The following is a 24641-nucleotide window of genomic DNA, read 5'->3' as shown; positions in this document are numbered from 1 at the left end:
CTGGCGAGATCTTGTGGTCTTCTAGGGTGTGTTTCAAAGTACGCAACAAACTTCCTTTGCATGTTCTTTGCCTTTAACATATTCTAGGTACACATAACACCGAGTGTCGGACGAAAATGACCATCTCCCTCTCGCCCGCAGACACGAACGACACCGCATATCCTAACGATAACATCCATGCTTTATATCATGGCTCCCTTCTTCATCACCAACAATGTCTCTCCGGTGACCTCGCTCAACAGTGCGAGGAAGAAAATCATTTATCTCCTGCTTCTATCCAACCACAAAACGACAACGCTCATTCTATCGGGACCCCGCATCGCAATTCCACTGGCGGGAATGAAATCCCTCCTCGGCCAGCAAGCCGACTGGACTTCGTATTGGGATCTTCAAGTACGCAGTTGGCCAATGCCCAGGATGAAGTTGAAACACAGGCACAGGTTCGTTCACACAAACGGACTCCATCTGCTACTTTCCGGTGGACACGCGAAATCTTGAAAAAGATGCGGTTGACAGACGCTACTTCGACTTCCGACTTTGAACCTCCGCCCTGCCCTGAAATATCAGCAACGATTGAGCCGTCCAAAGCGGCTACTTTTTTATATAACGGGTCATTCGCTGATGATGAAGGCATGTCGATCACGATCGATATAGCAAGCAGTCCTGAACTCGATTCATCAGCTTCAAACTCGTCGCTGCTCTCGTCTTCTTCCTCTGGTTCATACCCAGCTCTCGAAAGTATCACCATCTCGTTGAGCTCGTCCTCTGACTTCGACGGCTCCTTGGAGGATTCAGATACGGACTCAGACTCGGACTCTCTGAAGGAAATAGATCTCGGCGATGGGTTGACGGGAGAAGGAAATGAATGTGTTGCTCCTGTCAAAGAAGAACAGACATATGTTCATACATATAGTCCAATACCCGTTTCTCCGTCGATGGTCCAAGCCCCCTGCACCCCATACCCTGCCAATCCACATACAGAGTCCATCCTGGAGTCATTTGGAGATGGAGATCTAGATCAGAATATGCTAGAATATACCCCGGAACCACGTCCCAAATACACCTGTCTTCCCTCTCCATTATCCTTATTTCCGCCTGTAATACCGTCCCCCTTCTCGCAATCGCAGTCTACACTACAGTATCCATCACAATCTCCGTTTCAACCCCAACGGCACCTTTATACCGATAGAGGCCACTCGCGACATGCTCTACATTACCGCAAATGGTTTTGGGCGTTGAGAGAGGAAGATTGGGCACGTTACACAGAGTGGTTGGGAGAGTATCAGTCTCAGCAGGAAGCCTATTCAGGGATGTCAACTTCGCCTGTCCTCACGACACAAAGTAGTGAACAGGATAAAACATGCACCCCCGCTGTGCAAGGATGGCAGCCAGAGCCAGAATGTTCACCTGTCTTACAAGGTTGGCAGCCCGAACTCAAAGAGCAGGATCGGTTCAAACTGTTTCCTTCCCTCTTCTCCAGCTCGCGGGACTCGGGACCTAACAATTCTCGGCAACAACAGACAGAGACCTCTGGAAGTATTCTAGAGGATTTTGCGCGCTCTAGCCTCCCACCATTGACCATTCATCCTCGATGGGGTGACATCGTTAGATTAAATTTCGCCACCACTTACAGCTCTGCTGTCGCCTGCACCGAGACATGGTGCATGCACACAGATCGCTATCTTCTTGTGGGTATGGGCTTAGGCTTGTGGACCATTCGGAAGGTGTTATGGTTGTCCGAGTTGAACCGCATATGTGCCATTCCTCGTCCTCGCGAAGAAGAGGAAGAGGAGGAAGCAGAGGGCGAAAAAACGTTCGTTGTTGATGACGAAAGCAAGGATCCTATATCAGGATCATGCGCAGAAAATTGTTCAATTAGCGATGATAACGACAGCCTTTCTGAAGAGGATGAGGACTCTGAGGAAGGAGAAGTGATGTATTCCTCTGTTGTCAGCCTGGCATCTTTAATTTCTACCACGACAAGCAGCGAAGACTCGGATGTCACACTTGTCGAGAGCGATAGTGATTCAGAGGCTCCCCTCAACGCATCTTCCATGTCAGATTTTGTCGCCCAGGCTGAGCCTCCACTCAGCGGGCGAAGTGTAGACTTTGACAAAACGTGTTCATCTTCTGGTATTCTTGCTGATGAAGATGAAGAGGAGGATTTTGAAGAAGTCGATCTGGGCTTGGGTTGTGGAAGTTCGGACGCGGCTTGTAGCAGCAGTTTGTCTGGTTCATCTAACACGTCGGTGGACATTTTTTGTCCCGAAAGAGAATCGTTGGCATTACTCCGGACGCTCTATTTTGACTCGCATGCCGTTTCATCGTCGATGGTTACGAAGGACTACGCGATGTCAAACGCCCAGGGAAAATGTAAGCTCAATACACAACACCCACAATTGGAAATAGCTTCCCTAGCGAAACGAAGCTGGTACGAGCAATGTGAGCTTCTACTTCAACTCACAGGTGCTAGGGAAACTCGAGTTTAAATCACTAGATGTGAGTCATAATTCGAAATGACATCGTTCTATCCTAACTCTGAATACATAGAATTTCGCCTTGTCGCCAAAAGAGGTGGAAAGAATCACGAATTTCTTGAACGACCCCACATGGTTTCAAATTTTGGTTTTATGGACCACACCTACATTCATACCTTTGCCACGTCTCCGCTGGCTATTCACCTTGCACATTGCATACACACGATCTACGAGCACGTCATGACACCTTTTCGTATCTGCATTTCGCATTTCCAACATCACACACTTTTTTTTGACGCGGGGAATTTGTTCAAGTACATTATTATAACTTAGTACTATCACTCTTCATTCTTCAGTGTCGTCATATCCTTGGTGCCGAATGGTCTCTTTAACTTTTTGGCTTGTACACGGCGTCTTCATCATTTTCCCAACTTTTCCGGTTTTGCTTTGTAGCACCTCACAACTTTGCATATGTCTACGTTATTTTCGATTTGTGTTTCTTGTCTACCTTAGACACCCACCTCACGTTGTAGTATAACAGCTCATGAATCTCATTAATGGTTGCACACGTACTTTATATCGTATTGTAATAGTATTGTGATAACTGATGAGATAAAGCTCTCGTGAATTCTGGCAAGACCTTTCAAGACTAATGTTCAAACGTTCAGATCCCAGTGAAACATTGAGGACGTGAAGGCCTTTCCGGATCCGAGTAGAACCATATCTAGAGATTGAAAGCGGAAAGGGAACGGAGGCGAATGGGCGTCTAATAATAGGCGCCAGCCCTCCGCCTGATCAATAATAATGAAATGCGGGTTCGACTCGAACCATCTTTCAGCAGATTGAAATACACAAATGAGCCTTTCTCGATTCGATGTAGACCCTGGGGATCTCTCATTGCTTCAAACCCTCACCGGTATAGCAAACGAGAAGGAGCTTGAAGAACATATATCCGTTGTTCAGAATAAGGCGAATCGAGTTCGTTGTCGCAGGCTCACCTTGATGTGCAGATTGTTTGACCAACATCCAGATTCACAACTACCCATGCATTGGCTTATTCACTTTCACAAAGTATGCGGATATCCGTCGCTCTTGTCGACTGACATCAAGACGGTTTTTCATAGATTTAGTATCAAACTTTCTCCTAACTATCAACAGGTTCTCTCGCTGATCAGATCTCGCAAAGACGCACTATTTCTGGATGTGGGATGCTGCGGTGAGTACATACCAAAAGATCTCGTACTTATTGGCCCAATTACTAACGTCCGTTATAGTTGGGAATGCCCTTAGAAAGGTTGTTGCTGATGGCTGGCCTGCAGAGAACACTATTGGGATCGACCTGCACAAAGGTGTGTTTTAAGCAGGAGTTTTAGATGCATTCTGTTTGAGAGATACTGCGGTGTCGATAGAATTTTGGGACATCGGTCATGAATTGTTCAGATCAACCTCAGATTCCTTTCCTGCGGGTTTCATAGGAGGAGACATATTTGATGACACAATTCTCGCTCCCATCGACGATTCCGACACCATTCCGAAGCTAAACTTAGAAACGGTAGACCTTCACCATCTCACTTTCCTTACTCCCTTACGACGACGTGTTTCCGCTATTTACGCCTGCAATGTGTTCCACCTCTTCACTGTGGAAAAACAATCAGAGCTTGCCAAGCGACTTGCATATCTTTTGATGCGCAAACCAGGCTCAGTTATCTTTGGTTCTCATGGAGTCGTGCCGGCCCAGCGTGCTGCGAAGGATGTAGGACCAAATTTGTTTCACTCTGCCAAAAGCTTTACAGAAATGTGGTCTGAAGTGTTTGAGGCTGGCAGTGTGGACATCTCTTGGAAGATCAAAGTTAGACCGCAGAGAAGGCTTAGCGTGCTTGGCGAATGGGACATAATCTGGTGGAGCGTAACTTGTATATGAACGATGAAGGTAGTATACTGCAGGAATCTGGTAAGCATAACTTTTGTAACTCCTGCTTTTGGCATTTCTGCATTGTGATAACAACGTCTAGCCCATTTTGTGCTTAATGTTGATATGCATTGCCTTGACATTGACATAACTGTGTTCAACAAATTAGTACGAGGAATATTTTACAACAATCCAAATAAACGTACTGCTCCAGAGCATAGGAACCGTATTCGCGACCAATTCCCGATTGTTTGAAACCTCCAAAGGGAACAGCGGCGTGAACCTCGTTGTAGCAATTTACCTTTATGGAAAACTGAGTTAATACAAGTCATAGGCAGTCTTCAACGGACTTACCCAAACGGTACCCGCCTTGAGCGCATGTCCGACTTCGAAGGCCTGACTGATGTCCTGGGTAAAAACTGCCGCAGCGAGGCCGTAGACTGGGTACATTCTTTAAGCTGACTTTGCGAAAAAGAAAGGTAAAAACACTGTACTGGTATCATTTGCCTGCTGTATAACATCTGACACAACTTTCGTGTGAGATAGAATTCACAATTTCGAATATTTTACACATACCCTCCTGGTCCTCAAATTTAATCACAACGCTGACCGGGCCAAAGATTTCCTCTTGAACGATCTTCATGTCGGGTCTCGTGTCTGTGAAGATTGTAGGCGTAATGAAGTTGCCGTCTTGATCTCCGTGACGCTGTCCTCCCAGATGCACTTTTGCACCTTGGTCCACTCCAGACTTGATATATCCCATCACTCTCTGAAGGCGACTTAATGAACCCTCTAGTCAATAATGAGTTGCGAGATGATACTAACTTCGGTCTGTGTAGAGGAGATTTGAGGCCCCTGGTAAGAATCTACACCGAAAGGATCGCCGATTTTGTGAGCCTTGGAGCGAATGGTAAATTTGGCCAGAAATTCATCGTATATTCCAGATTGAACATATATTCTTGAACCAGCGAAGCATATCTGGCCTTGGGCAAAGCTTGAAAGTGTCATGCTTTCTTGTGACCGTTTGAGTGAGGCATGGAAATAACCTACAATATTCCATGGCAAGCCCAGCTGACAGCTTGATCCACGTCAGCGTCATTAAAAATGATATTGGGGCTCTTCCCCCCTAGTTCGAGCGTTATGTTCTTCAAGTTGCTTTTTGAGGCTGCCTCCATAATCTTGCGTCCAGTCAAAGTGCTTCCAGTGAACGAGATCTTGTCAATGTTCATATGGGAACTGAGAGCCGAGCCCACTGTGTTACCATACCCAACAACCACGTTCAGTACACCTGGAGGAAAACCTGCTTCCTGAACCAGTGAACAAACACGTAGAGCTGACAATGGAGTCAGTTCAGATGGCTAAAGAAACGGTATCAGCCAAGACTCTTCAATTATGAACATCATCAGAGCACCTTTATAACAACGGTGTTCCCTGCAGCCAACGCTTTGGGATGAGCGAGTAAGTAAAGGGTTTCATCGACAATGAGGCACAATCGGTGACTTTACCAGGGGCTATCTTCATTGCGAACATGAGCACTGGAAATTTGGTCAGCCTGACAAAACCTCGAAAGTCAAAACATCTTACAGGGTGCATTCCCTGATATTCAGAACAAGATCAGTCTGATCATTTTGGTAACGATCCACAAAGGCGCACAAGGAATTATTTGGCCCTACATGCATATTGTGAAGCTCAGTAACCGATAATGCGGCTCTGCATAAACGCACCACTACGCCTATAGGTTCGTGGCGGGTATAAGTGAGTCTTCCTTCGTCCGTCTAACGTCGCTTGTTAATAGAAGATCTTTTCTTGGAAGCTTTCGCTCGATACAAACTCACCTCGATAACCTGCCCACTTATCTTATCTGCCCAGCCGGCATAGTATTTGATCAGTCCTATGGAGAAAGGGACCACCCATCCTTTCACGACTCCAAACGCCGTTCCTAAAAAGGTTGAGTGTAAGTTTACAAGAACAAATACGCATACATACCATTATCGAGTGCCTCGATTGCGGCAAGCTCCTCCAAAGACTCTTCCATCAGGGTAGCAAGCTTATAGAGAAGTTGTCCTCGAGCGGAGCCGGGTACCTTCAGGCCCCAAGTCGTGTTGAATGCATTCCGAGCTGCTGCAACAGCGAGATCGATATCCTTCGCAGTTCCCTCTGACACTTGAGTGATGACTTTCCCCGTAGCTGATGCGCATTGAAAGTTCATATATAGACATTGTTCGACAATGATTGGTGAAACGCACAAGGATTGAATATGCTGGATACAAGTAATGAGTGATTCCCCTCTATTAGAACTGGATATAATACTATATAATCTTAGTACTCACTCGATAGTCGTGCGACTCGATGCGTCCACAAAAGCGCCATTAATGAACAGTCCTGTCTGGACGTACACGTTGCCAGTATAGAGGGGAGTATCAAAGCGGTGAGAGAAAATAGCAGGCATGACGTGAAGTAGATGTGGACACCAGTGGCAGTAGCTTCAGAACCTTCTTAGTGAGTCAATCCTTGGACCTTTTTTGTACGTTTGCGCCCAGGAACGTAAATACCCGGGCCCAGCGCGAGCCTGAGGAAGTGCTAGTCAGGTTATCTGCTGGTTATCTGTCTTTACAAGTACAGGTCCAGGGAGTGATGTCGAAGCGACATAGATTCTGAATAAATAGTTCATAGAATTGCAGTACATTTCGTCGGAGTTACCTCTTTCGCAAATGCATTGACATTGGAAATGTCTTCAGCCACCAAAGTGCCTTTTGATACTGAAGCACTCCCAAGTTATTTCAAGGCAATAATCAGTACTCAATGGTACCTACGCGGCAGCCTGATGCCGACTTCAATGCCGCAGCTGCCGACAACTCCGATAAACTCCGACTGGCGCACTTCAAGCTTCACTCACAACAAAACTTCAACAACTTCGAGGTATACTACAATTTACCTTTCAACTCTTCCGCTACTACCCTATAAAGACTCACTAACCTCCGCGCAAACCTTCTGTTTGGCCAGACCCATTCGTCTACTTTTTTGTTCTAAGACTTGTGATCCAAATTCGTAATGGGCAGTAATTACGATTCGCGACCAACATCGATACCTGCTAGTGCCAATCTTCCCCGCCGACCTCCTTATGACTATGAAGTTGGTTTCAATTTCTCAATTTTTCTAGTTGGAGCACTAAATTACTTCCAGAGAGTCCGACCAGCATCACCTCCTCTTGAACCTCGCCGTATGAATCGTTCACCTACTTATGACACCTATAATTCCCGCCATCCAAGCTACCGGCACTCAGATCCATATCGTGACTATTACAGGGCTCCAAGCCCAGGAGTTTATGACCGATACCGGGACGTCTCTGTTGGTATAACCCATAACAAAACTACTACCTGGTATCATCCACGAGAGTATTATGACTCCAACATAGGATCTGCTTCCAGAGATCATACTAGACGAGAATCAAATGGAAGCTCGAGCTCAAGGACGTTTGAACCTTCAGATTCATGGAAATATTCCAATGGAATGCGAGATCGAGAATACAAGGGTTCCAAAGAATAGTGCGTGTTTTTTTGTAAGCCATCATTTCTTCTTCAACATTATTTCATAGTCATTATTCCCCGGAGCGGTATCCTGCCGTCGAAGCACTGAGAGATCATGATCGCAATAAGTACATCGGAAAGCCTTCGTGGTCTGCCACTATTCCTTCCTATAATCAAGAAAGGCCATATACAAGAGGTTATCCTTCCTCTGAGCGTCCGGGACCTGTATCAGATGCGTATAGATCATTCACAAACTCTTACACTGGCGATGATCCTCGAAAACCTCGTTCACCAAGACGCCATTATCGTTCTAGATCTCGTTCTCATTCTCGGTCTTTGTCGCGCTCCTTTTCTCGTTCCCGTTCCCGGTCTCGCACTCCTCCTCCTCCTCTTCCACTAGCACGCTCTAGACTACCTGAGCGTAACAATGATTCTGATGCACCAATTGCTGACTCTCTCGGAAGACATTATCACTTTCAGGGTAGTTCTTCTGCGAATAAAGCTCCCGCTCGTATACCAACTGGCCCACGCCGAGACGTCTCTGCTATACCCTTTCCCTCCGGCAAAGAGAAATCTATGTCACGCTCTTCTTCTCGATCCTCCATTGCATCCTCCAGAGAGACGTCCGCTAGGCCTCCCGCGCTCCGACCGTCTCATCCAGATGATGGCAAAACTTCCAGTTCACCAACAGACATCAATCCGGTGGACTCTTTTGATGGATCAAACTCGTTACCTTCCAGCCAACTTCCAGCAGGTTACTCACTAGGTTCTGCATCTGAGCTTTTGAATGTCATACTTCGCAAGTCAAATGTAGATGAAAGTCAAGGTGAGTAGATTGCTATCTATATCATCTCATCACTGACTTGACTATATGCGAAGACATGAACGCCGATACTGCTCCGGAGAATGATTCTGTCGATCCCATGATTGATGAACTGCGAACGGAAGCTGCGACGAAGACAAGATCCCCATCAGCTCGGTCAAGACTTCCATCTCAGGAAATGATATCGGATTCTTCTCCTCAATTCAAATCCCCTACCTTAGAGCAGTCTGCGTCCGAAGTTCCATCCTCTCCGCTCGTGATTCCCAGCGATCCAGCTGCTACCTCCCCTCACTCTCCGGTCGTAGTCACTCCCCGCGATCCCGTCATAACAACTCCTCGCGATCCAGTCGCTAATCCACCGCCACAAGACGAAGTACATTTTCGTCCCCGCGACATACCCGATTACAAGGTTGGGGATATTCCAAATATATCGGAAGCACCGACTGTACGTGATGCCGTTCGCGTTGCAATCATGCGACGTCTTCTCGCAGATCGACAGACTCGAAAGGAGCGTGTGGAGCCAGTTTTGATTAGCAATCATGCTCTGATCGAAATCGATTTTGAGAATCCTCTTCAAAAGACAAGTTTACATGCTCTCATGACAGAGAAGACCCACCCAGAGGGTGACCAAGTAAAAATTCGGCTGGAAACTCATAATCAATTACAGCAGTCTTTGGCGGAAAAGTTCCAAGAAAGGCAAGACGCCCTGAAAAACAAAGTGCAGAGACTGAGTGAAGAATACGTAGCTTTGCATGATAAGTGGAAGATACACTGTGCGATACTGGATCGACAAGCCAAAGCTAGGAGTGATGCACGAGCCGCAGATAACAGAGTCACATCAGCGACCGTGGCTGCTCCTCCTTTGACTGGACGGACAACGAGGCGCTCCGCTGCCACTCTCGGGGACGCTGTCCGCTCTGATCTTGAAATGGAACAAATAATCGCAAGTATTGGGTCTAACGAGGCGACTGACCCGAATCAATTATGTCTGAGGAATGTTGCAGTAATTCCCGACATGATATCTGTCATAAAATGCAAAGTCGACTATGTGTACGACGACAACAATTTGCGTGTTGATGACCCCATTTCCTACTATGCCCCACAAACAGATGATTGGACCGAGGAGGAAAAACAAGTCTTTGTAGAAAAATTCGCCATTTTTCCAAAACAGTTCGGTGCAATATCTAGATTTCTGCCCAATAAGACCACCGCTCAATGTGTGGATTTTTATTATCTACACAAGAATATGGACATTGACTTCAAAATTATTGTGTCCAAGCATGCTCCGGGTAGAAGAGGGGGCAGGAGGCGTACTGCGAAGCGGAAGGCGAATGCGTTGCTCACCGACATTCGGAAACACGACGCAGAAGTTTCATCTTCGGCTTCGACGAACGGCCGTAGTGGAAGGGGACGGCCAAGACGAGCTGCCACAGCTACAGCGGGCACAGAGCCCTCAGCTATTTTCGCACCGACACTACCTCCAGAGCTTCGAAAGACCTCTTCCAGAAAGGTGATCGTCCAGCTGGAGGGCACTCCAACAACCGCTACACCCACACCTGAACCAGAGGCTCGACCTAAACGACGTCGTGTTCCTACTAGTCGTGCCTCTCTTGGAGGTAGCCAAAAGGAACCATCGGAGGAGGTTCAAGTACCAGTAATTGAATCCCGCGTCTCTTTTTCATATGTGATCCTGATGGGGAATTTTGCTTCTTTGCAGGAAGTTGAGACCGAACCTGAGCTCGAACTCGAATCTGAACCTCGACCGGCTAAGAAGCCGAAGCGTGGGGGACGCAGAGTCAAATCTGCCGCTATGGTGTCGGACGAAGAGACGTCTCCTCCCCCAGTCATCAATCATGAAGTTTCTGACCCTGCCTATATTGCGCGGCAAAGGGTGAGCAGTGAGTGGTCAGAAGCAGAAAAAGGTGAGTCGGTCTATCTTTGCCGGATAGCCTTCGTTTATGTCTTGCCAGAATTATTTCTGGAGCTGCTCGGCCTGCATGGCTTCAACCCTTTGAAACTTGCAGCTGGGATGGGAAGCAAGGTGAAAAGATTGGTTTCACTGGGATCTTCTATGCTCATTTTTTGATTTTGCAAGACTATCACTCAGTGCAGCGATTACTATCAGGCGCACGAGGTCCCGCTTGGATTCCGTAAAATTGCCGAAAACGCACTGAAAAAGACACCAAATGAGATACCTGATCCTAATGGCACTGAAAAACGGCAAGCTAGGTCAAAAAATGCAACGACAGGTCTAAATCCAAGTTATCCTGCCTTCGGTACGCCACCCTTTCCAGACGTGGGCGCATACTTTACACATCCAGGCTTCTCAAGATATGCCTCTGGCGTTTCGCCCTATGGCGCGCCAGCTCAATCTCCAGTTCCGATGACATCGTTATACGCTGGCCAGGTTTATCCTGCAACTACCTTTGGATATCCTGCTCCTCCACCAGCCTCCGCCACTCCCGGTGCGACGGGTTTGACGACATATGCAGCCAATGCAGCAGCCTATGCTGGGAGGCCATATATTCACTATCCTTTCTCCTATCAGACTGGATATCCCCCGATAGCAGTTGCTAATCATCCACCAACTGCTGCAGGTACAAAAGCCACTCCAGGCGCTAATGCCACTGCTGCACAACCCTTTTATCCCGGCTTTACTTGAGGCTTTACTTGAAATTTGTCACCGTCGATAAGAGGGAAATTTGTCGCCGTCGATAAGAGGTTGAATGAGCATTCTGGTGTTATCATTATTACAGTATATTATACATTTAGGTGTACGGGAACATGTCATACTAGTATGAATTATTGACTAGGCGCGGTAAGGGGTGACCGATTGTGACAAGTGTGACGCTTCCCTTTCAGCTACACCTACACCTACACCTCCTTCAGCGCACATTAAAGAATGGCCAACAAGAAATCTAGCGCAACTGCCAACAAGAAAAATGACGAAATGAAGGGAAAATCAGGAAACGGTTCTGCAGGAGATGAGAAATCTTCGAAGGTGCAGATTTCGAGGATGTCATTGCTCTAGCTCTGAAATCATGGTGGAAGTGTAGGGAAAGGGTAGCTTAAAGGCCGCCACCGCCGTCAATGTCCGTCACATCTTGTGCGAGAAGCACTCCAAGGCCACTGAAGCTTTACAGAAAATACAGGTAGTCGTTAGCTATAGATGAATATTTCCACTAAAGTGCAATATCTGTATGGTAGGAAGGTCAATCTTTCAATAAGGTAGCTGGGGAGTATTCAGAGGATAAGGCCAAAGGTACGTTTCCATGATCAAACTTATATCGCTAGATCAATAATGTTTCGTATCAGCTGGCGGAAGCTTAGGATGGATGATAAGAGGCAGTATGGTATGTATTTATGATCTGCAATTCTTTCTATGCACATTCGTTGGTTACCCTGATACTTGCGTCGAAGGTGGGTGCTTTCCAAGATGCTGCTTTTGCTCTCACCCCATCTACTGTCGACAAACCCATCATTTCTCCTTTGGTGAAGACAAACTTTGGTTATCATATCATCATGGTCGAGGGTCGTAGGTGAAATCCTGTATATCATGAAAATTATCTGCTTGCTACGATACATCTCTAGTACGGAGCGAGGTTCTTCTGCGGTTCTACTAAACAGTATTGTCCCATGGTGTCCTATCCGTTATGTCGTAAAGCAATTAGGATGCAAGCCCTTCAATCACTTCTTTGTGCTTGGGTGATCGAGGTTTGATGATACTGCGAAATGGATAAGGGTATCTGTTCCGAAAACCAGTCAATTTCTGCAAATTATGTACTGTCAAATGCACTTGCTCACCGAAGAAGTCCTGATGTATATTGCGGTTTCGCTCCGGCATTCAGCCCTTCTACGCTGATTATCTCGAATATCGCAAGAGTGGAGGCTATGAATATGAAAAGCTCAGACAATGCAAAATTCCGAGCAGGGCATATTCTCCTTCCAAATCCAAATGCAACATCAGGATTTTTCATATTAGGATTCAGAGCTCCTTCTTTTGTGAGGAAACGCTCCGGCCTAAAGGCAGACACATCGTCTCCATAGGTTTTCACATCATACAACATAGCCCTGGATATTACGTCGTTAACAGCATAAACCATTTCTTCCAAATTGACTTACCAGGCATTTGGCAAAACAACCGAACCAGCAGGAAGATGGTAACCATTATAGACATCATCAGTAGTCAATCTATGAGCAAATGCTGGCAAAGTAAAAGATTATTAGATACTATGTAGCAAGAGCAATTCAAGTTCGAACTGACCAAGTGGGACTACTGGGTTCCATCGAAGAACTTCTTTTACGATAGCTGATATATAAGGAAGAGACAATTCGTCGTCAAAATCTGGTAAAGCCTTCCCAGAGTTGAGAAGCACAACATCGATTTCATTGTGGGCTTTATGTTGAATTTCTGGATGAAGGGACATTGCTAGAATAAAGGTCCTCAAAGCAGAGACGAGCTAGTCGAAGGGTGATCAAGACAAAGGGCCTCTGCAGGATCATGATTGACTCACAGCGGCCGAGCCATTAGCGAACATTGTAGAAGTAGTTTTGCGTATATCTTCTTGCGCAAAAACTCCGCCTTGAACAAGCCTCGAGGCTATCGACGGTCGAACTTCTCTTTCCGTGGCCTGAATGAACACCACAAATTTTCGACTTTTTGATAACCTGGAACAGAGATAAACCTACCATGTCAGCCTTGACCATGTCCAAGGGTACAGTGATTGCAATATCAACAAAAGTTTTCCAGTGTTTTGCCTGATGCTGATATCGGCCAAAAGGAAGGTGCTTCACTTTCAAACGAAGATATTGAGATTCTATCAACTACAGTTAGAACAGAGCTGCTTACAGAAAGGCAGGTAATCAACTAAATATGTTCCAAAGATTCCGGTAGCTGCCAGTCCGTCGACTACTTCATTAGCTGCATGTATGAAAGGATCCGGTTCGCCGGAGGATGCGACATCGAGTCCAAATACTAGGTCCAATGAAAGACCACTAGCTAGGCTGCGACAAAGGTCAGAAAATGATACAAATATACTGAAATAGCATGTTAAGATTTCTCACTGTTGAATGTGTGTGAAGAATTCATCCGGCGTCTTGAGTAAATTCTGCAAAAAGATATTCCTCCATTTGAGCTGGTGAGGTCTGAACTGCGACACCGAAGCCGGGTTGAAGTTATTTGCAAGAATCTTCCGATGTGTTTTCCATGTATCGCCTTGGGGAATGAAGCCCAGAAGCCATGATAGGCCAACCCTTATGATATAAGACAATCATCTCAAGAGGAGCAAAGACTCTACATACAACTCGTTCAGCATCGTCATTCGAGGTCTAGCGAGCAATTTTTGGAAGCAATCAGAATTTTCGCTGGACCAAGTGAATATATAAACCAACCTATCACCGTATAGAGCGGATTTTCCTTCGAACAAGGCCTTGGCAACCTCTGCAGAGTTGACGACGAGGATATGAGTCCCAAAAACATTCAAATGAATGAGATCGCTTTCTGAGTGTACAGAATGGCAATCATGTAGAATGTAGACACATATATCGTGTGACTGCACTTACGGTAATGCTCACTCCAATCAGCAAACTTTACCCAGGGCTCCGTGCTGGGTAGATCAAACCAATTCCCCACTATAGGAAGTTGAGGAGGTCCAGGGGGATAATGTCGACTCCTCCTCAAAATCATGCTGGAAGCAAGGGAAACTGCCGCTATCCCGGTAACAGCAATTGCAATCCCACCCGAAACAGAGCTCAAGTAATCTTGCGAAAACATATAGAATCAAAGTAAGATACTGGGAATTAGGGTCATGAAGTTTATATATATGCTTGGCGAGTCAATGCTGCACCAAAGTGGCAAGAAAGAGCAAGAAAGTCTAGAAGGAAAAGCGGAACAAATCGGGAAAGTAGATGTACGAGCTCAACGGCTCGAACGATAAATTATTAGAGGACGAGTTGAATTGACAACGCAAGAGGTTACCATATTATATTCAGTATACCGTGGATGCGCATCTGCAACCTGGTCTAGACATCGCGTCCACCCGAACAGCACGGTCAACTATTCAGGAGAATTTCGCAGAACGAAAAGCAAGGATAACCTGAGAACTGAAACGGAAACGGACTCGGATAGTCGAATAGGTTTCATTTCATTCATCTACGGACGCGTCCGATTCCGTCAAATCAAAGAACGACGACCAATAATAGCCGCTATTATGCGACACTGGCATTACTACGATTGACTCAACTGTCTGTATGGTGACGTTGTCTCAAAGCACGCGACAAGACAAGCAATAGAGAGACCGACTGTGTCTCCCTGCGTGTGAAAGCTCAGTTTAATCCTCGAGGAAGAAGTAGTTGCCCGCAGCTGAAAAGAAAAAGAAGTCAACTTCGAGGGATATACGATGATAGCAGGTTTCATATGTACCCTTCTGCTCTCGGTCTTTGATACTGTTCAACTTGTTAACCCGTGGTCGGAAGTTCGTTGGATCACGTCGGAAAGTGATTTCTAACGAGGCTAAGAAGCGGTTCATTCCTGTGAGTAGCGATTGTGGTCTGTAAAGATCAGTCAATCGTAGAGAACCGGAACATGAAAAGAAGCTATTTACGGGGTGGCGGTTGCTCTAATAGCAGGTTCACCCTCAAAGACGATGACACGATCTGCAAGGTAGGTAGCCATGATGAAATCGTGTTCAATGACGAAGGCAGTCTTTTTAGCGTGAAGGATGAATCTATATTGATTATAGGTTTTATTTGTAAATGAAATATAGTAAGTCCACTTGTGACACACCTTTTAATGACCTTGCTTGCAATGATACGTTGCTCAGAGTCCAGGAAAGAGCTGGGTTCGTCAAGCAGATACACGCTGACGTTGGACATTCCTTCAGGAGAGTGAGCATGTATCATAGAGAATTATGACATGATACACATACCCAATGCTAAAACGATAGCCACTCTTTGCAACTCCCCTCCTGACAACGTTTTCACATCCTGGTCCATGATAGCCTCCAAGTTCATTGGTTTCAAGACATCAGTTTGGAATTGAGGGTGCATGAAAGCCTGTTTAATCCGTTTTAATAATAACATCCGAACGGTACCGGGGAACTTGGGCGATATTGTCTGGGGTTTGAGGGATACTGATAGCGTCTGTTTGTCGGTTTCGATATCAGGAGTGTCACCAGCCAAGAGACGGACGAATGTCGTCTTTCCAGTACCGTTCTCTCCCAACATAACAATGATTTCGGAGTCGGTGAAAGAACCTGCTTCAACAGTGAGTTTGAAGGATCCGAGGGTTTTAGTCATTGAAGGGTAAGTGTAATGTCGAGTTTTATCGACCATAATTTCTTCGGCGGTCTCTACCATCTTGAAAGACAATGATTCCTGACGGAAACGCAAGTTTTCGGTAGGAATGAAACCGTCCAAGAAGATATTAATTCCTAAGCTCGAGGAGTCAGAAAAGTTAGTCTCATCATAGAGAAGGAGACTAACCTTCTCGGACAGAGGAGGGCATGGTGACTACACCGTACATTGAAGGTTTGCCGTAAAGACAGCAAACGAAATCGGAAAGGTAGTCAAGGACTGAGAGATCATGTTCAACAGCAACGACATAACAATCGGGGGTGAGGAGAGATCGTATGACTTCGGCAGCCCTTAGACGCTGTTTGATATCAAGATAACTGGAAGGTTCGTCGAACATGTAACTGGGAGAATATATCAGTAAAAATATTGATGTCAATCGGAGAAAACGTACACGTCGGCCTTCTGTATGCAAGACATTGCTATGGCAAATCTCTGCAGCTCGCCGCCCGACAACTGCGAAACTTCGCGCTGAAGTACCTCATTCAGCTCTAGTTCGTCACACATCCGCTGCTTATTATCCAGCTCTAACTTGGAATCGAGCATCTTGTCGACGGTCATAGAACCCTTTATCGCTCGCGGGATATGGTCGACATATTGGGGTTTAATGAGCGCTTTGAGGTTGTCTTCAAGAACTTTGGTGAAGTAGTTTTGTAGCTCCGATCCACGAAAGTATTTCAGAATTTCTTGCCAATCCGGAGGATCCTGGAGGAAGGTAGTGAGTTCCTTGTACAGAGCGATATTCAGGTAACATACGCACGTCGTAGCGTCCAAGATTTGGTTTCAACTTGCCAGCCAGAATTTTCAGCGCAGTACTTTTTCCGATACCGTTGGTTCCTACTAAACCAAGAACTTGGCCTGGTCTCGGGGTTGGCAGACGATGTAATTTGAAGGCGTTGGCCGTGTATCGATGTGTTACTTCGGATTCTAGATTTGTTGGTAGATTGATGATAGCGATTGCTTCAAATGGACACCTGTAAAATCGTTGTCATTAGCTATATGTATTGCATAAACAAGACATACTTTTTTACACATATACCACAGCCAATACAGAGAATTTCGGAGATGAATGCAATCTTGTCAGTTGGTTTGACCTCTATGCACAATTTTCCTGGTTGATCATAATCGATGAGGTTTGTTTCTTGGAAGTAGCAATCGGAACGAACCCATTCTGACCACCGGACATGACTATAATAGTTCTGAGGAACGTTTTCAACGTATTTGAAAAACTTTTCCTTTACCTTTTTACATTCTTGGGCGCACCTTTTCGGTTTGCACCGATTAGCATCGACAATAGCGATACGGGTGATTTTGTCGGACATTGTTGGAGGAGCAAGATACAGACAGCAGATTACAGACTCGGCGAAGTAAGCACCTTGATTGAGAGGTCCAGTGGTTTCAGGGATACGTTATTTAGGAAAAATAGTTTATGAACGACGAAAAATCGTGGTGAATCCGATTTGTCTGATTGGTTGTGAGTGGTGCCGGTGCAACGGCAAACCCTCTTCTTCTCTTCCATCACAACAGAAAACTGCATTTCCGAGATTTTCGAGTTATCAAGAAGCAAGGTTACAGGGAATCGAGGTTACATTCTATCATACAGGTTCTATCATTATTTCACCAAGATACGAAGAACAGTCATAGACACCACCAATATCGACAACGCTATCAAATCCACGTCTCTGTATATCCCCTACTCTCCTGCCAATTTTCGTTGGTCACAGCGTCAAACATATATGAGCCCGCGCATCTCCATTGATTTTGCATTCCTATACACTCTTTCAACTGGTGTTGGCGTTTTGCCTGAAGGCGAAGGATCTCGTATGCTCCACCCCTTAGCTGACTATTTGTGAGCGCAGCGAAAGGCTGCTGGCCTTGGTCTGAATCATCAATCACGGTGTCGGAAGAAGCGCTGGACCAGCTGTTGTGCTTATGGCGACGGATGATCTGTCTCCATACCTCTGCGTCTGCTTCCTTGAACTTGGACACCAAGATTCTCATCTCCTCACGATAACAATGACCCTGGTTCGAGATTCCATCCCAAGCCCATCTTGAGGAGGTGATTGACTCTTGATCAAACTGCCATCCATCTTCCTGCTCTCCTTCGGAGCTTTCGTCGTAGTTTTCAGCTGCTGCTAGGTTGTCTAGCTCGAGACGGATTTTAGCTTTTACGCGCTCTCTCCGAGCGCTCTCTGCATCATCTAGTCTAGCATCTTCTCTCGGCATGGGCGAACATCGCTCGTACTGTGCTCCCTCCTCCAGTTCTTCCCTTTCCAGCGCTTCCTGCTCTAGTTGCAATAGAGCAAGCACCTTCTCGGCTTTAGCTCGGTGCTCTCTTTGCTTCGCAAGATCTTCGCCGCCTTCGTCCTCAGCATTGATATCCACATCGTCCAACCAAGCGCTCCTCTTTTCGGCAAACTTTTGAGTGATTGCCGAAAGTGTGCTTCGTCTAATCGTCTTTCGATCATCCCTCAATACGGTGACGAGCTGAGAACCGACGACTCGCACCACTGAACCTCGACCACCAGCCTCGATGGAGCGGCGGAGATTTTGTTGAGTTGGTATTATAGACGGCGCAAAGATAGGATATGCCGGCTCGAACAGGATCGACTCCCCATCCCCTTGGAGGCAGAGTTGCGAGAACGTCAAGTGGTGTGACACGTAGAGGGTTGATACCACAACGTCGGACTGTGGACGTGTATCGGCGTTGTGATCGCGCCTTATGGAAGTGGTGTGGTTGCCACCATCGCGACGGTGACTAGAAGGCTTCGAAGGGTTCCCTGTTCGCGGTGTGATCATCATTGGGATCAACAGGATGTAGCAGGTGTGTTTCAATGAAGGTGTGGTGTAAAAGAATGGATAAAATGATTCTTAGTTGCGAATCACAGATTCTCGAGTCAAGCGATAAGTGAGAGTGGAGAAATCGAGGGAAATCGAGGATAAGTCGATGATAGCTCATTTAGATCTGGTTGACCATTTTTATACGCGCACGCACTCTGGAGGGACAATGATGCTCTCCCCTAGCCACAAATGTCACGTTTCGCGTTTTCCTTTGACATAAAGCAATATAAAATTGCCGTATATGGTACAAGGCGGGATGGACCGGGATGGTTCTGGCGGTAGACAATGGACTTTGTGATATAGCCATGGTCAATGTGATATGGAAGCTATAGTCACAACTGGTTCAGGATATCACGATTATTTGTGAATTTTAGAAATGAATAATTGCTTGAAATCACTTCTTCGGTTTCATTGATGCTGATTACAGTCTGCAATGATTCTTAGATCAATATATTGGTTGGATTCCAAGTTCGATGTGGGCAAGACTACAAGTCTTCTCGCTGAAATAGATATGTACGCGCGACAATAACGAGATGCCCGGTCAATGTCTTTCAATGTCATTGTGATGTAGCAGCCCATGCACGCGGCATGACGCACCACGGTTAGTAAGCGCCCACAAGAGCTTTTCTAACCACCATCTAGACGTTACCGTGTAATCTCGCTGTGCTGGTCTTTACTCAATCGAATCGAGAACATATCCTTCAAGTCGCGCAATGACTAGTAAAGTCGATGTTGAAGGGGCGTTCCTGTTTGAGCAATCTTTTGCACGAGTGAGTGCTTCAATGATCTAGAATCGTATTACCTTCCACTCAAGCTTAGCCTGCTCTATAGGTACCTTACGAGAATTATCGAAAAGTTTTCCGATCTTCGCAGAAAAATATTGAGCGTGAATACGGGGCGATTCAATCTGCAGTGGACGATGTATCGAGTACTCTCAAAACTGGAACCGCTAAGAAGGAGGATATAGCCTCCGCCGTTGACGGCATGATTGGCAGAGCAGAGACTCTTAAACGCAAGGTCTGTCTCGGGTCTTTTGCCTTGGTCTAATCAGTATATGGAATGTCATTCTTTAGCTCTCGGATCTTCATGAGTCTGCTGGAAAGCCAACACAAGATGTTATACGGGAACGTCTACAGCATATGGCTACAATTGAAAATCTCAATAGCACAGCAGATAGTGAATATTCCAAATGGGCCGACAAACGACTGGATAGATGGTTAGTTGACTGGTGTCTCCGCCACGGAAAAGAGAAAACAGCTAAGCAAATCGCTAGAGAAAAGGACATTGAAGTACATATCTATCCAGAATAGTCAACTGTCGTTTCATTGATCATGTTGTCCCCGTTTAGGTTCTCGTGGATCTTGACCTCTTTAGTGATATTCGACGTATTGAAAGTGCACTTTCAGAACACAGCTGCACGGAAGCCCTCGCTTGGTGTAGTGAAAATAAAGCCTCCCTACGCAAAGTCAAGGTGAGCTATGGGAATCAGGCCCTCATCTTTATCTTCATTCATTGCAGAATACCCTTGAATTCGACCTCAGACTGCAAGAGTATATTGAACTTTGTCGATCAAACAAGCAACAGGAAGCGATTTTATATCAACGAAAGCATCTCATATCTTGGCAGGAGACACACCTCGTTCAGATTCAACAAGCGTCTGGCTTGCTCGCGTTCTCGTCGGGGACGACTTGCCGCCCATACATGGTTAGCAGGCGCCGCTCTCAGTCTTGCTTGTTATAGCCATACCTCAATGTTGATTCCATCCCCCAGCGCCTGTATGACCCTTCAAGATGGACTTCCCTAATCAAATTGTTCCGCCGTTCCATTTACATGCTCAACACCCTTCCTTCTGAACCTCTCCTTAATCTGGCTCTTTACGCCGGGCTGGCATCCTTAAAGCTGCCGGCATGTTACGACCATTCCACAAAGAACGTTGATTGTCCTGTTTGTGACGGTGAAACAGGATCCGGGTCTGGGATACAGGGTATGGGACTAGGAAAGCTGGCGGAAGAGGTTCCTTCCAGCTATCATGCGAATTCGACCATAGTGTGCTATATTACCAAGAAAATCATGGATGCGGATAATATGCCGATGGCATTTCCAAGTAACGGCTATGTTTATTCGCGGGAGGTAAGTTCATCGATTTATTGTGAAGCTTCATCGCATTCCAGAATCGATTCTGACAGGTGTATGTCATAGGCAATGGAAGAGATGGCCACAAGGAACAATGGGATAGTAACTTGCCCAAGGACTGGTATATCATGTCCATTCACGGAACTGAGGAAAGTTTTCATTTCATGATTGAGTGTTATGTACTCATCGCCGTCATCTGTAATATGTCATCTTCTCTCAAAGTCTCGGCGTACAATCTACTATGTAGAATCAGTCAGAATCAGTCAAAGCGATGTTTAGCGATGTGGTACTGTTGTCATGACTTGATCTGTTACGCCGTTCATTTTCAACTATGAAAGTTCCGTGCAAGTCCGTGCAGCTGCATTTTGATTACTGTAGTCTGTAGCATGGGCGTTCATTCTCCCTGTCTTTGCTCGCTAACCTTTGTTCTTCCTCGTCCCGAATCATCCGACCTCATAAACTACTATAACCTCTCAAAGGTTAACTGGCATGAAATACCGTGCATGCTAGGAAACCTAAGCAGAATCCATCGGGTTACTCTCTGTAATGTACTACTGCGCGACCAGTACCTACCAGTACATGTCTGTATCTGGGGCTCCGTATGTGTATATGTGAGAGGGAATGGCGCAATTCAAGGCTCCGCATCTGAATTCTCAGTTCTGGTGTGGATTCAGGTACCTGACCCATATATATTGTAATCTTAACGCCCTGAAGAATGTATAGGATCTTGTCGGGATCTCTGTTTCCAAGACATGGCTGACGCCGCGATTGCAGAAGTCCACATATAAAGGACGCTGCAGCGTTCACGATGTCCAAAACTTGCGCTTTTTCCATTTCCCCATTCCATCCGGACCGAGGAAGCACGTTTATGCAAGATTGAAGTCGCCTACCTGATCGACTTATCTGAACTTGCCTTATTTAAGTGGCCTCGAGTGCGTTATGAACGATTCTATACAACTTTTCTTGACAGTGACGGAGATAGAGCTTCGTCGGCCAAAGTCAGAATGTCCACGCGACAAGGAAGACGGTTCGTAACTCCATGGACGTAAATTCCTCGTATTTAGGGCACTCAGCAGATTCTCTGTAACTCATCCATCCCAACTCATGACCGATACTCCCTCAAAACAGTCTGTGTGTTCAGAAGAGACAATCACACAAAGTTTAGATGGGGACGAAGCCTCCATCACGCCCTCTGATGAAGAGACCGGAGCACCCATCGAGACTGTCAGTCCTCTAGGATATCATGTCGATTGGATCAGCGTGATTTTTCTAGTGAGTTCGTCTCGTCTTTCCCTGTCGTACCTTGCGCTGAATGATTTCAGAATGTTAGCAGGACGATTGGAATTGGAGTCTTCACAACTCGTGGGTGCTGTCATTTGAACCTCCCTGCGAAAGGCGTTTGAAAGACTCGACCTAATATGTAGCGGGAACGATCCTGAAAGGAGTGGGAAGCGTAGGCTTGAGTTTAATATATTGGGTGGTCGGGTTTTTATTTTCTGCTGGTGCGTATTATATCATTGTTCAGCTACTGACTGATGCTGAGTCCGGCCCTTCCATTCAGCATCTCTCGCCGTCTATCTAGAATATCTATCTTATTATCCAAAGCGTTCTGGCGCTGACATTGCGTACCTCGAGAAGGTATCTTTGCCGTACATTTTTGTAACATCCATGAACTTACCATCTCAAATAGGCCTATCCGCGACCAAGACTCTTCGTTCCCGCATTATATACATTCACTTTCGTGTTTTTGTCAATATCAAGCAGCAGTGCGATTGGTGAGCCGTTATTTATTATGTCCTTCCCATTCTGATCAGGTCGATCGTCCAGTGTTCGCTGAGTATATCTTTGCTGCTTTGGGACAGGAAACATCCACCTGGAATGTTCGGGGTTTGGCGGTCGGAATGTCCACGTTTGTCACCCTTGGTGAGAACACCATCTACATTTCCCATACGAGTCTCTCATGAACTACTCAGTCTGTATGGCTAACACGAAGTGGTCACTTCGCTTCAGTAACTGGATTGGAATGATCAAAGTCGCTACTTTGGTATTGTAAGCCAGCTTCGCTTGGTGCTATCTGTCGATAATTGATTGCTTGTCTATCTTTCAGTATCGCCATTCTTGGTCTTATCGTCCTAGCCGGCGGAATTAGCCGTGTTGAAAACCCGGGATCTAATTTTCGGAACGCCTTTTCTGGTACCTCAACGAATCTAAACGGTCTGGCCAATGCATTACTCAAGATAAGATTTGCATATGTCGGATACGAGGTACATCAATTTGTCTGTAAAATGTAACACTCTCTCAATCCTGAACAGAATGCTTTCAGTGTAGCTAATGAAGTCAAAGTAAGTAAAGGACAGGAGAACGATCTTTCAAATTTTTACGCTTCAAGATAGAACCCAATACCGACGTTGAAGAAGTTTGCGCCTCTATCGCTGGGCATTGTCTTCATCCTTTATTTCATGGCAAATATCGCTTACTTCGCCACCGGTAAGCGTGATTCATATCTTGACTAATCTGAAATCACATACCGACCCCCTTCTTAGTACCCAAAGAGCTGATCCTAGAATCTCATGAACTGACTGCTAGTCTCTTCTTCGAAGCTATATTTCCGAATCGTGAAGCTGTAGTCGCGCTACAGGTCTTGGTGGCCCTCAGCAGTCTAGGGAGTGTGTTTGCTTCTACTATCTCAGCATCTCGAGTCGTTCGAGAATGTGGCAGGTAGGTGAATGGGGCGTCACGCCGTCCAATATTACTGAACACCTTCATAGGCAAGGTCTCCTACCCTATCCTCGTGTCTGGGCCTCAACCAAGCCCTTCGGTACTCCGCTAGCTGCTTACGCACTAAGATGGTTCATTTCCTGTGTCGTTATAATACTACCTCCCCCGGGGGATGCGTTCAATTTCAGTAAGTACCTTTTAAGCACGTCTTGTTGTCATTAGTTACTGACGGACTGATAGTCGTCGACTTACAGTACTATCCAACTGCTGTCTGGGCTCTACTATTGACTTTTGGTCTTTATAAGATCAGAGCACGCCGTCAGAAAGCACACGCACCATCTAGCGCATTCAAGGTATGGGATAGCGTCGCGGCTTTTGCGTTAGCCGTAAATGTTGGTATCATGGTCCTGCCGTGGGTTCCTCCGGAAGGTGGGATATACGGAGGGGACGTAAGTTTCTTCTACGCGACATACTGCATCGTCGGTGTATTCATGTAAGTGGCGTTAGTCATCCATATATTGTGAGTTAACCCTTTCTTCACCAGAATCCTGCTGGCCGCTTTCTTGTACTGGGTGTGGTTCAAGTACTTACCGAAGCGCGGTCAGTATCGCATACGGCTGGTTGTGGACAAATTATCCGATGGAGCTCAGGCTCTTCGAACCGTCAGAGTACCGCTTCACGCGCTTGCTCAATGGGATTCAACACACGACGACCACGGCCAGCTTATTATTCCCGCGTCGTCTGAGGAATATCATGACTAGATGTATTTGAAAGACAACAACGCCTTTTAGACACATACATACTGTAATATGTCTATTTTGTGGATGTGGTGATGGACATTGCATGGCTACAGGTTCGAGGCC

At 46.0% G+C, this 24641-nt stretch overlaps 11 protein-coding genes across 11 annotated transcripts; 7 read left to right on the top strand and 4 right to left on the bottom strand.

The window, feature by feature from the left end:
- Positions 1-59: 59 nt before the first annotated feature.
- Positions 60-2770, top strand: C8R40DRAFT_781439 (uncharacterized protein). Its single transcript, XM_046236192.1, has 2 exons — positions 60-2499; positions 2551-2770. The coding sequence occupies exon 1, from the start codon at positions 117-119 to the stop codon at positions 2487-2489; it is 2373 nt and encodes a 790-aa protein (XP_046089766.1). The 5' UTR covers positions 60-116; the 3' UTR covers positions 2490-2499; positions 2551-2770.
- A 562-nt stretch (positions 2771-3332) lies between these two features.
- Positions 3333-4398, top strand: C8R40DRAFT_1037528 (uncharacterized protein; the record flags this gene model as incomplete). Its single annotated transcript, XM_046223675.1, has 5 exons — positions 3333-3455; positions 3508-3548; positions 3608-3693; positions 3752-3826; positions 3887-4398. 5 exons carry the CDS (start codon positions 3333-3335, stop codon positions 4396-4398), a joined length of 837 nt encoding a protein of 278 aa, XP_046089765.1.
- Positions 4370-7163, bottom strand: C8R40DRAFT_1090634 (aldehyde dehydrogenase). The gene is made up of 16 exons (XM_046227484.1): positions 6717-7163; positions 6633-6646; positions 6373-6573; positions 6222-6325; positions 6111-6161; positions 6040-6055; positions 5971-5982; positions 5892-5921; positions 5798-5829; positions 5437-5744; positions 5212-5380; positions 4963-5155; positions 4881-4907; positions 4741-4826; positions 4593-4687; positions 4370-4537 (listed from the first exon to the last, which is right to left on the bottom strand). The coding sequence occupies exons 1-16, from the start codon at positions 6833-6835 to the stop codon at positions 4486-4488; spliced, it is 1509 nt and encodes a 502-aa protein (XP_046089764.1). The 5' UTR covers positions 6836-7163; the 3' UTR covers positions 4370-4485.
- Positions 7164-9181: 2018 nt separating this feature from the next.
- Positions 9182-9919, top strand: C8R40DRAFT_1030235 (uncharacterized protein; the record flags this gene model as incomplete). The annotated part of the gene is made up of 1 exon (XM_046223136.1): positions 9182-9919. A coding segment is annotated over one exon (738 nt), but the record flags the coding sequence as incomplete, so codon positions are not given.
- A 1719-nt stretch (positions 9920-11638) lies between these two features.
- On the top strand, positions 11639-12279 carry C8R40DRAFT_1159127 (uncharacterized protein; the record flags this gene model as incomplete). Its single annotated transcript, XM_046229838.1, has 5 exons — positions 11639-11737; positions 11793-11888; positions 11944-11998; positions 12052-12089; positions 12157-12279. 5 exons carry the CDS (start codon positions 11639-11641, stop codon positions 12277-12279), a joined length of 411 nt encoding a protein of 136 aa, XP_046089762.1.
- Positions 12280-12536: 257 nt separating this feature from the next.
- Positions 12537-14509, bottom strand: C8R40DRAFT_1067077 (cytochrome P450; the record flags this gene model as incomplete). Its single annotated transcript, XM_046225856.1, has 10 exons — positions 12537-12807; positions 12859-12940; positions 13001-13196; positions 13251-13367; positions 13426-13529; positions 13586-13740; positions 13801-13989; positions 14038-14064; positions 14128-14236; positions 14299-14509. 10 exons carry the CDS (start codon positions 14507-14509, stop codon positions 12537-12539), a joined length of 1461 nt encoding a protein of 486 aa, XP_046089761.1.
- Positions 14510-15065: 556 nt separating this feature from the next.
- Positions 15066-16954, bottom strand: C8R40DRAFT_1037917 (P-loop containing nucleoside triphosphate hydrolase protein; the record flags this gene model as incomplete). The annotated part of the gene is made up of 8 exons (XM_046223710.1): positions 15066-15097; positions 15158-15285; positions 15339-15461; positions 15521-15611; positions 15663-16166; positions 16219-16430; positions 16481-16791; positions 16847-16954. Coding segments are annotated over 8 exons (1509 nt in total), but the record flags the coding sequence as incomplete, so codon positions are not given.
- Positions 16955-17106: 152 nt separating this feature from the next.
- Positions 17107-17424, top strand: C8R40DRAFT_990444 (uncharacterized protein; the record flags this gene model as incomplete). Its single annotated transcript, XM_046236722.1, has 2 exons — positions 17107-17200; positions 17291-17424. Coding segments are annotated over 2 exons (228 nt in total), but the record flags the coding sequence as incomplete, so codon positions are not given.
- Positions 17425-17574: 150 nt separating this feature from the next.
- On the bottom strand, positions 17575-19524 carry C8R40DRAFT_1090623 (uncharacterized protein). Its single transcript, XM_046227483.1, has 2 exons — positions 18975-19524; positions 17575-18910 (listed from the first exon to the last, which is right to left on the bottom strand). Exons 1-2 carry the CDS (start codon positions 19043-19045, stop codon positions 17755-17757), a joined length of 1227 nt encoding a protein of 408 aa, XP_046089758.1. The 5' UTR covers positions 19046-19524; the 3' UTR covers positions 17575-17754.
- Positions 19525-19546: 22 nt separating this feature from the next.
- C8R40DRAFT_780273 (CTLH/CRA C-terminal to lish motif domain-containing protein) lies at positions 19547-21337 on the top strand. Its single transcript, XM_046236190.1, has 7 exons — positions 19547-19697; positions 19759-19944; positions 20001-20216; positions 20276-20398; positions 20446-20631; positions 20698-21057; positions 21127-21337. The coding sequence occupies exons 1-7, from the start codon at positions 19641-19643 to the stop codon at positions 21226-21228; spliced, it is 1230 nt and encodes a 409-aa protein (XP_046089757.1). The 5' UTR covers positions 19547-19640; the 3' UTR covers positions 21229-21337.
- An 827-nt stretch (positions 21338-22164) lies between these two features.
- On the top strand, positions 22165-24539 carry C8R40DRAFT_1037969 (high affinity methionine permease; the record flags this gene model as incomplete). The annotated part of the gene is made up of 14 exons (XM_046223715.1): positions 22165-22332; positions 22383-22422; positions 22485-22562; positions 22622-22698; positions 22751-22835; positions 22888-22983; positions 23034-23109; positions 23168-23324; positions 23373-23402; positions 23454-23547; positions 23604-23778; positions 23829-23965; positions 24019-24271; positions 24323-24539. The coding sequence occupies 14 exons, from the start codon at positions 22165-22167 to the stop codon at positions 24537-24539; spliced, it is 1683 nt and encodes a 560-aa protein (XP_046089756.1).
- Positions 24540-24641: the final 102 nt, after the last annotated feature.

Source organism: Lentinula edodes (assembly GCF_021015755.1).
Source record: "Lentinula edodes strain Le(Bin) 0899 ss11 chromosome Unknown C8R40scaffold_6, whole genome shotgun sequence".
NCBI lineage: Eukaryota > Fungi > Basidiomycota > Agaricomycetes > Agaricales > Omphalotaceae > Lentinula > Lentinula edodes.
The sequence above is the reverse complement of the archived record's forward strand: the minus strand, read 5'-3'. Positions and strand labels throughout refer to the sequence as shown.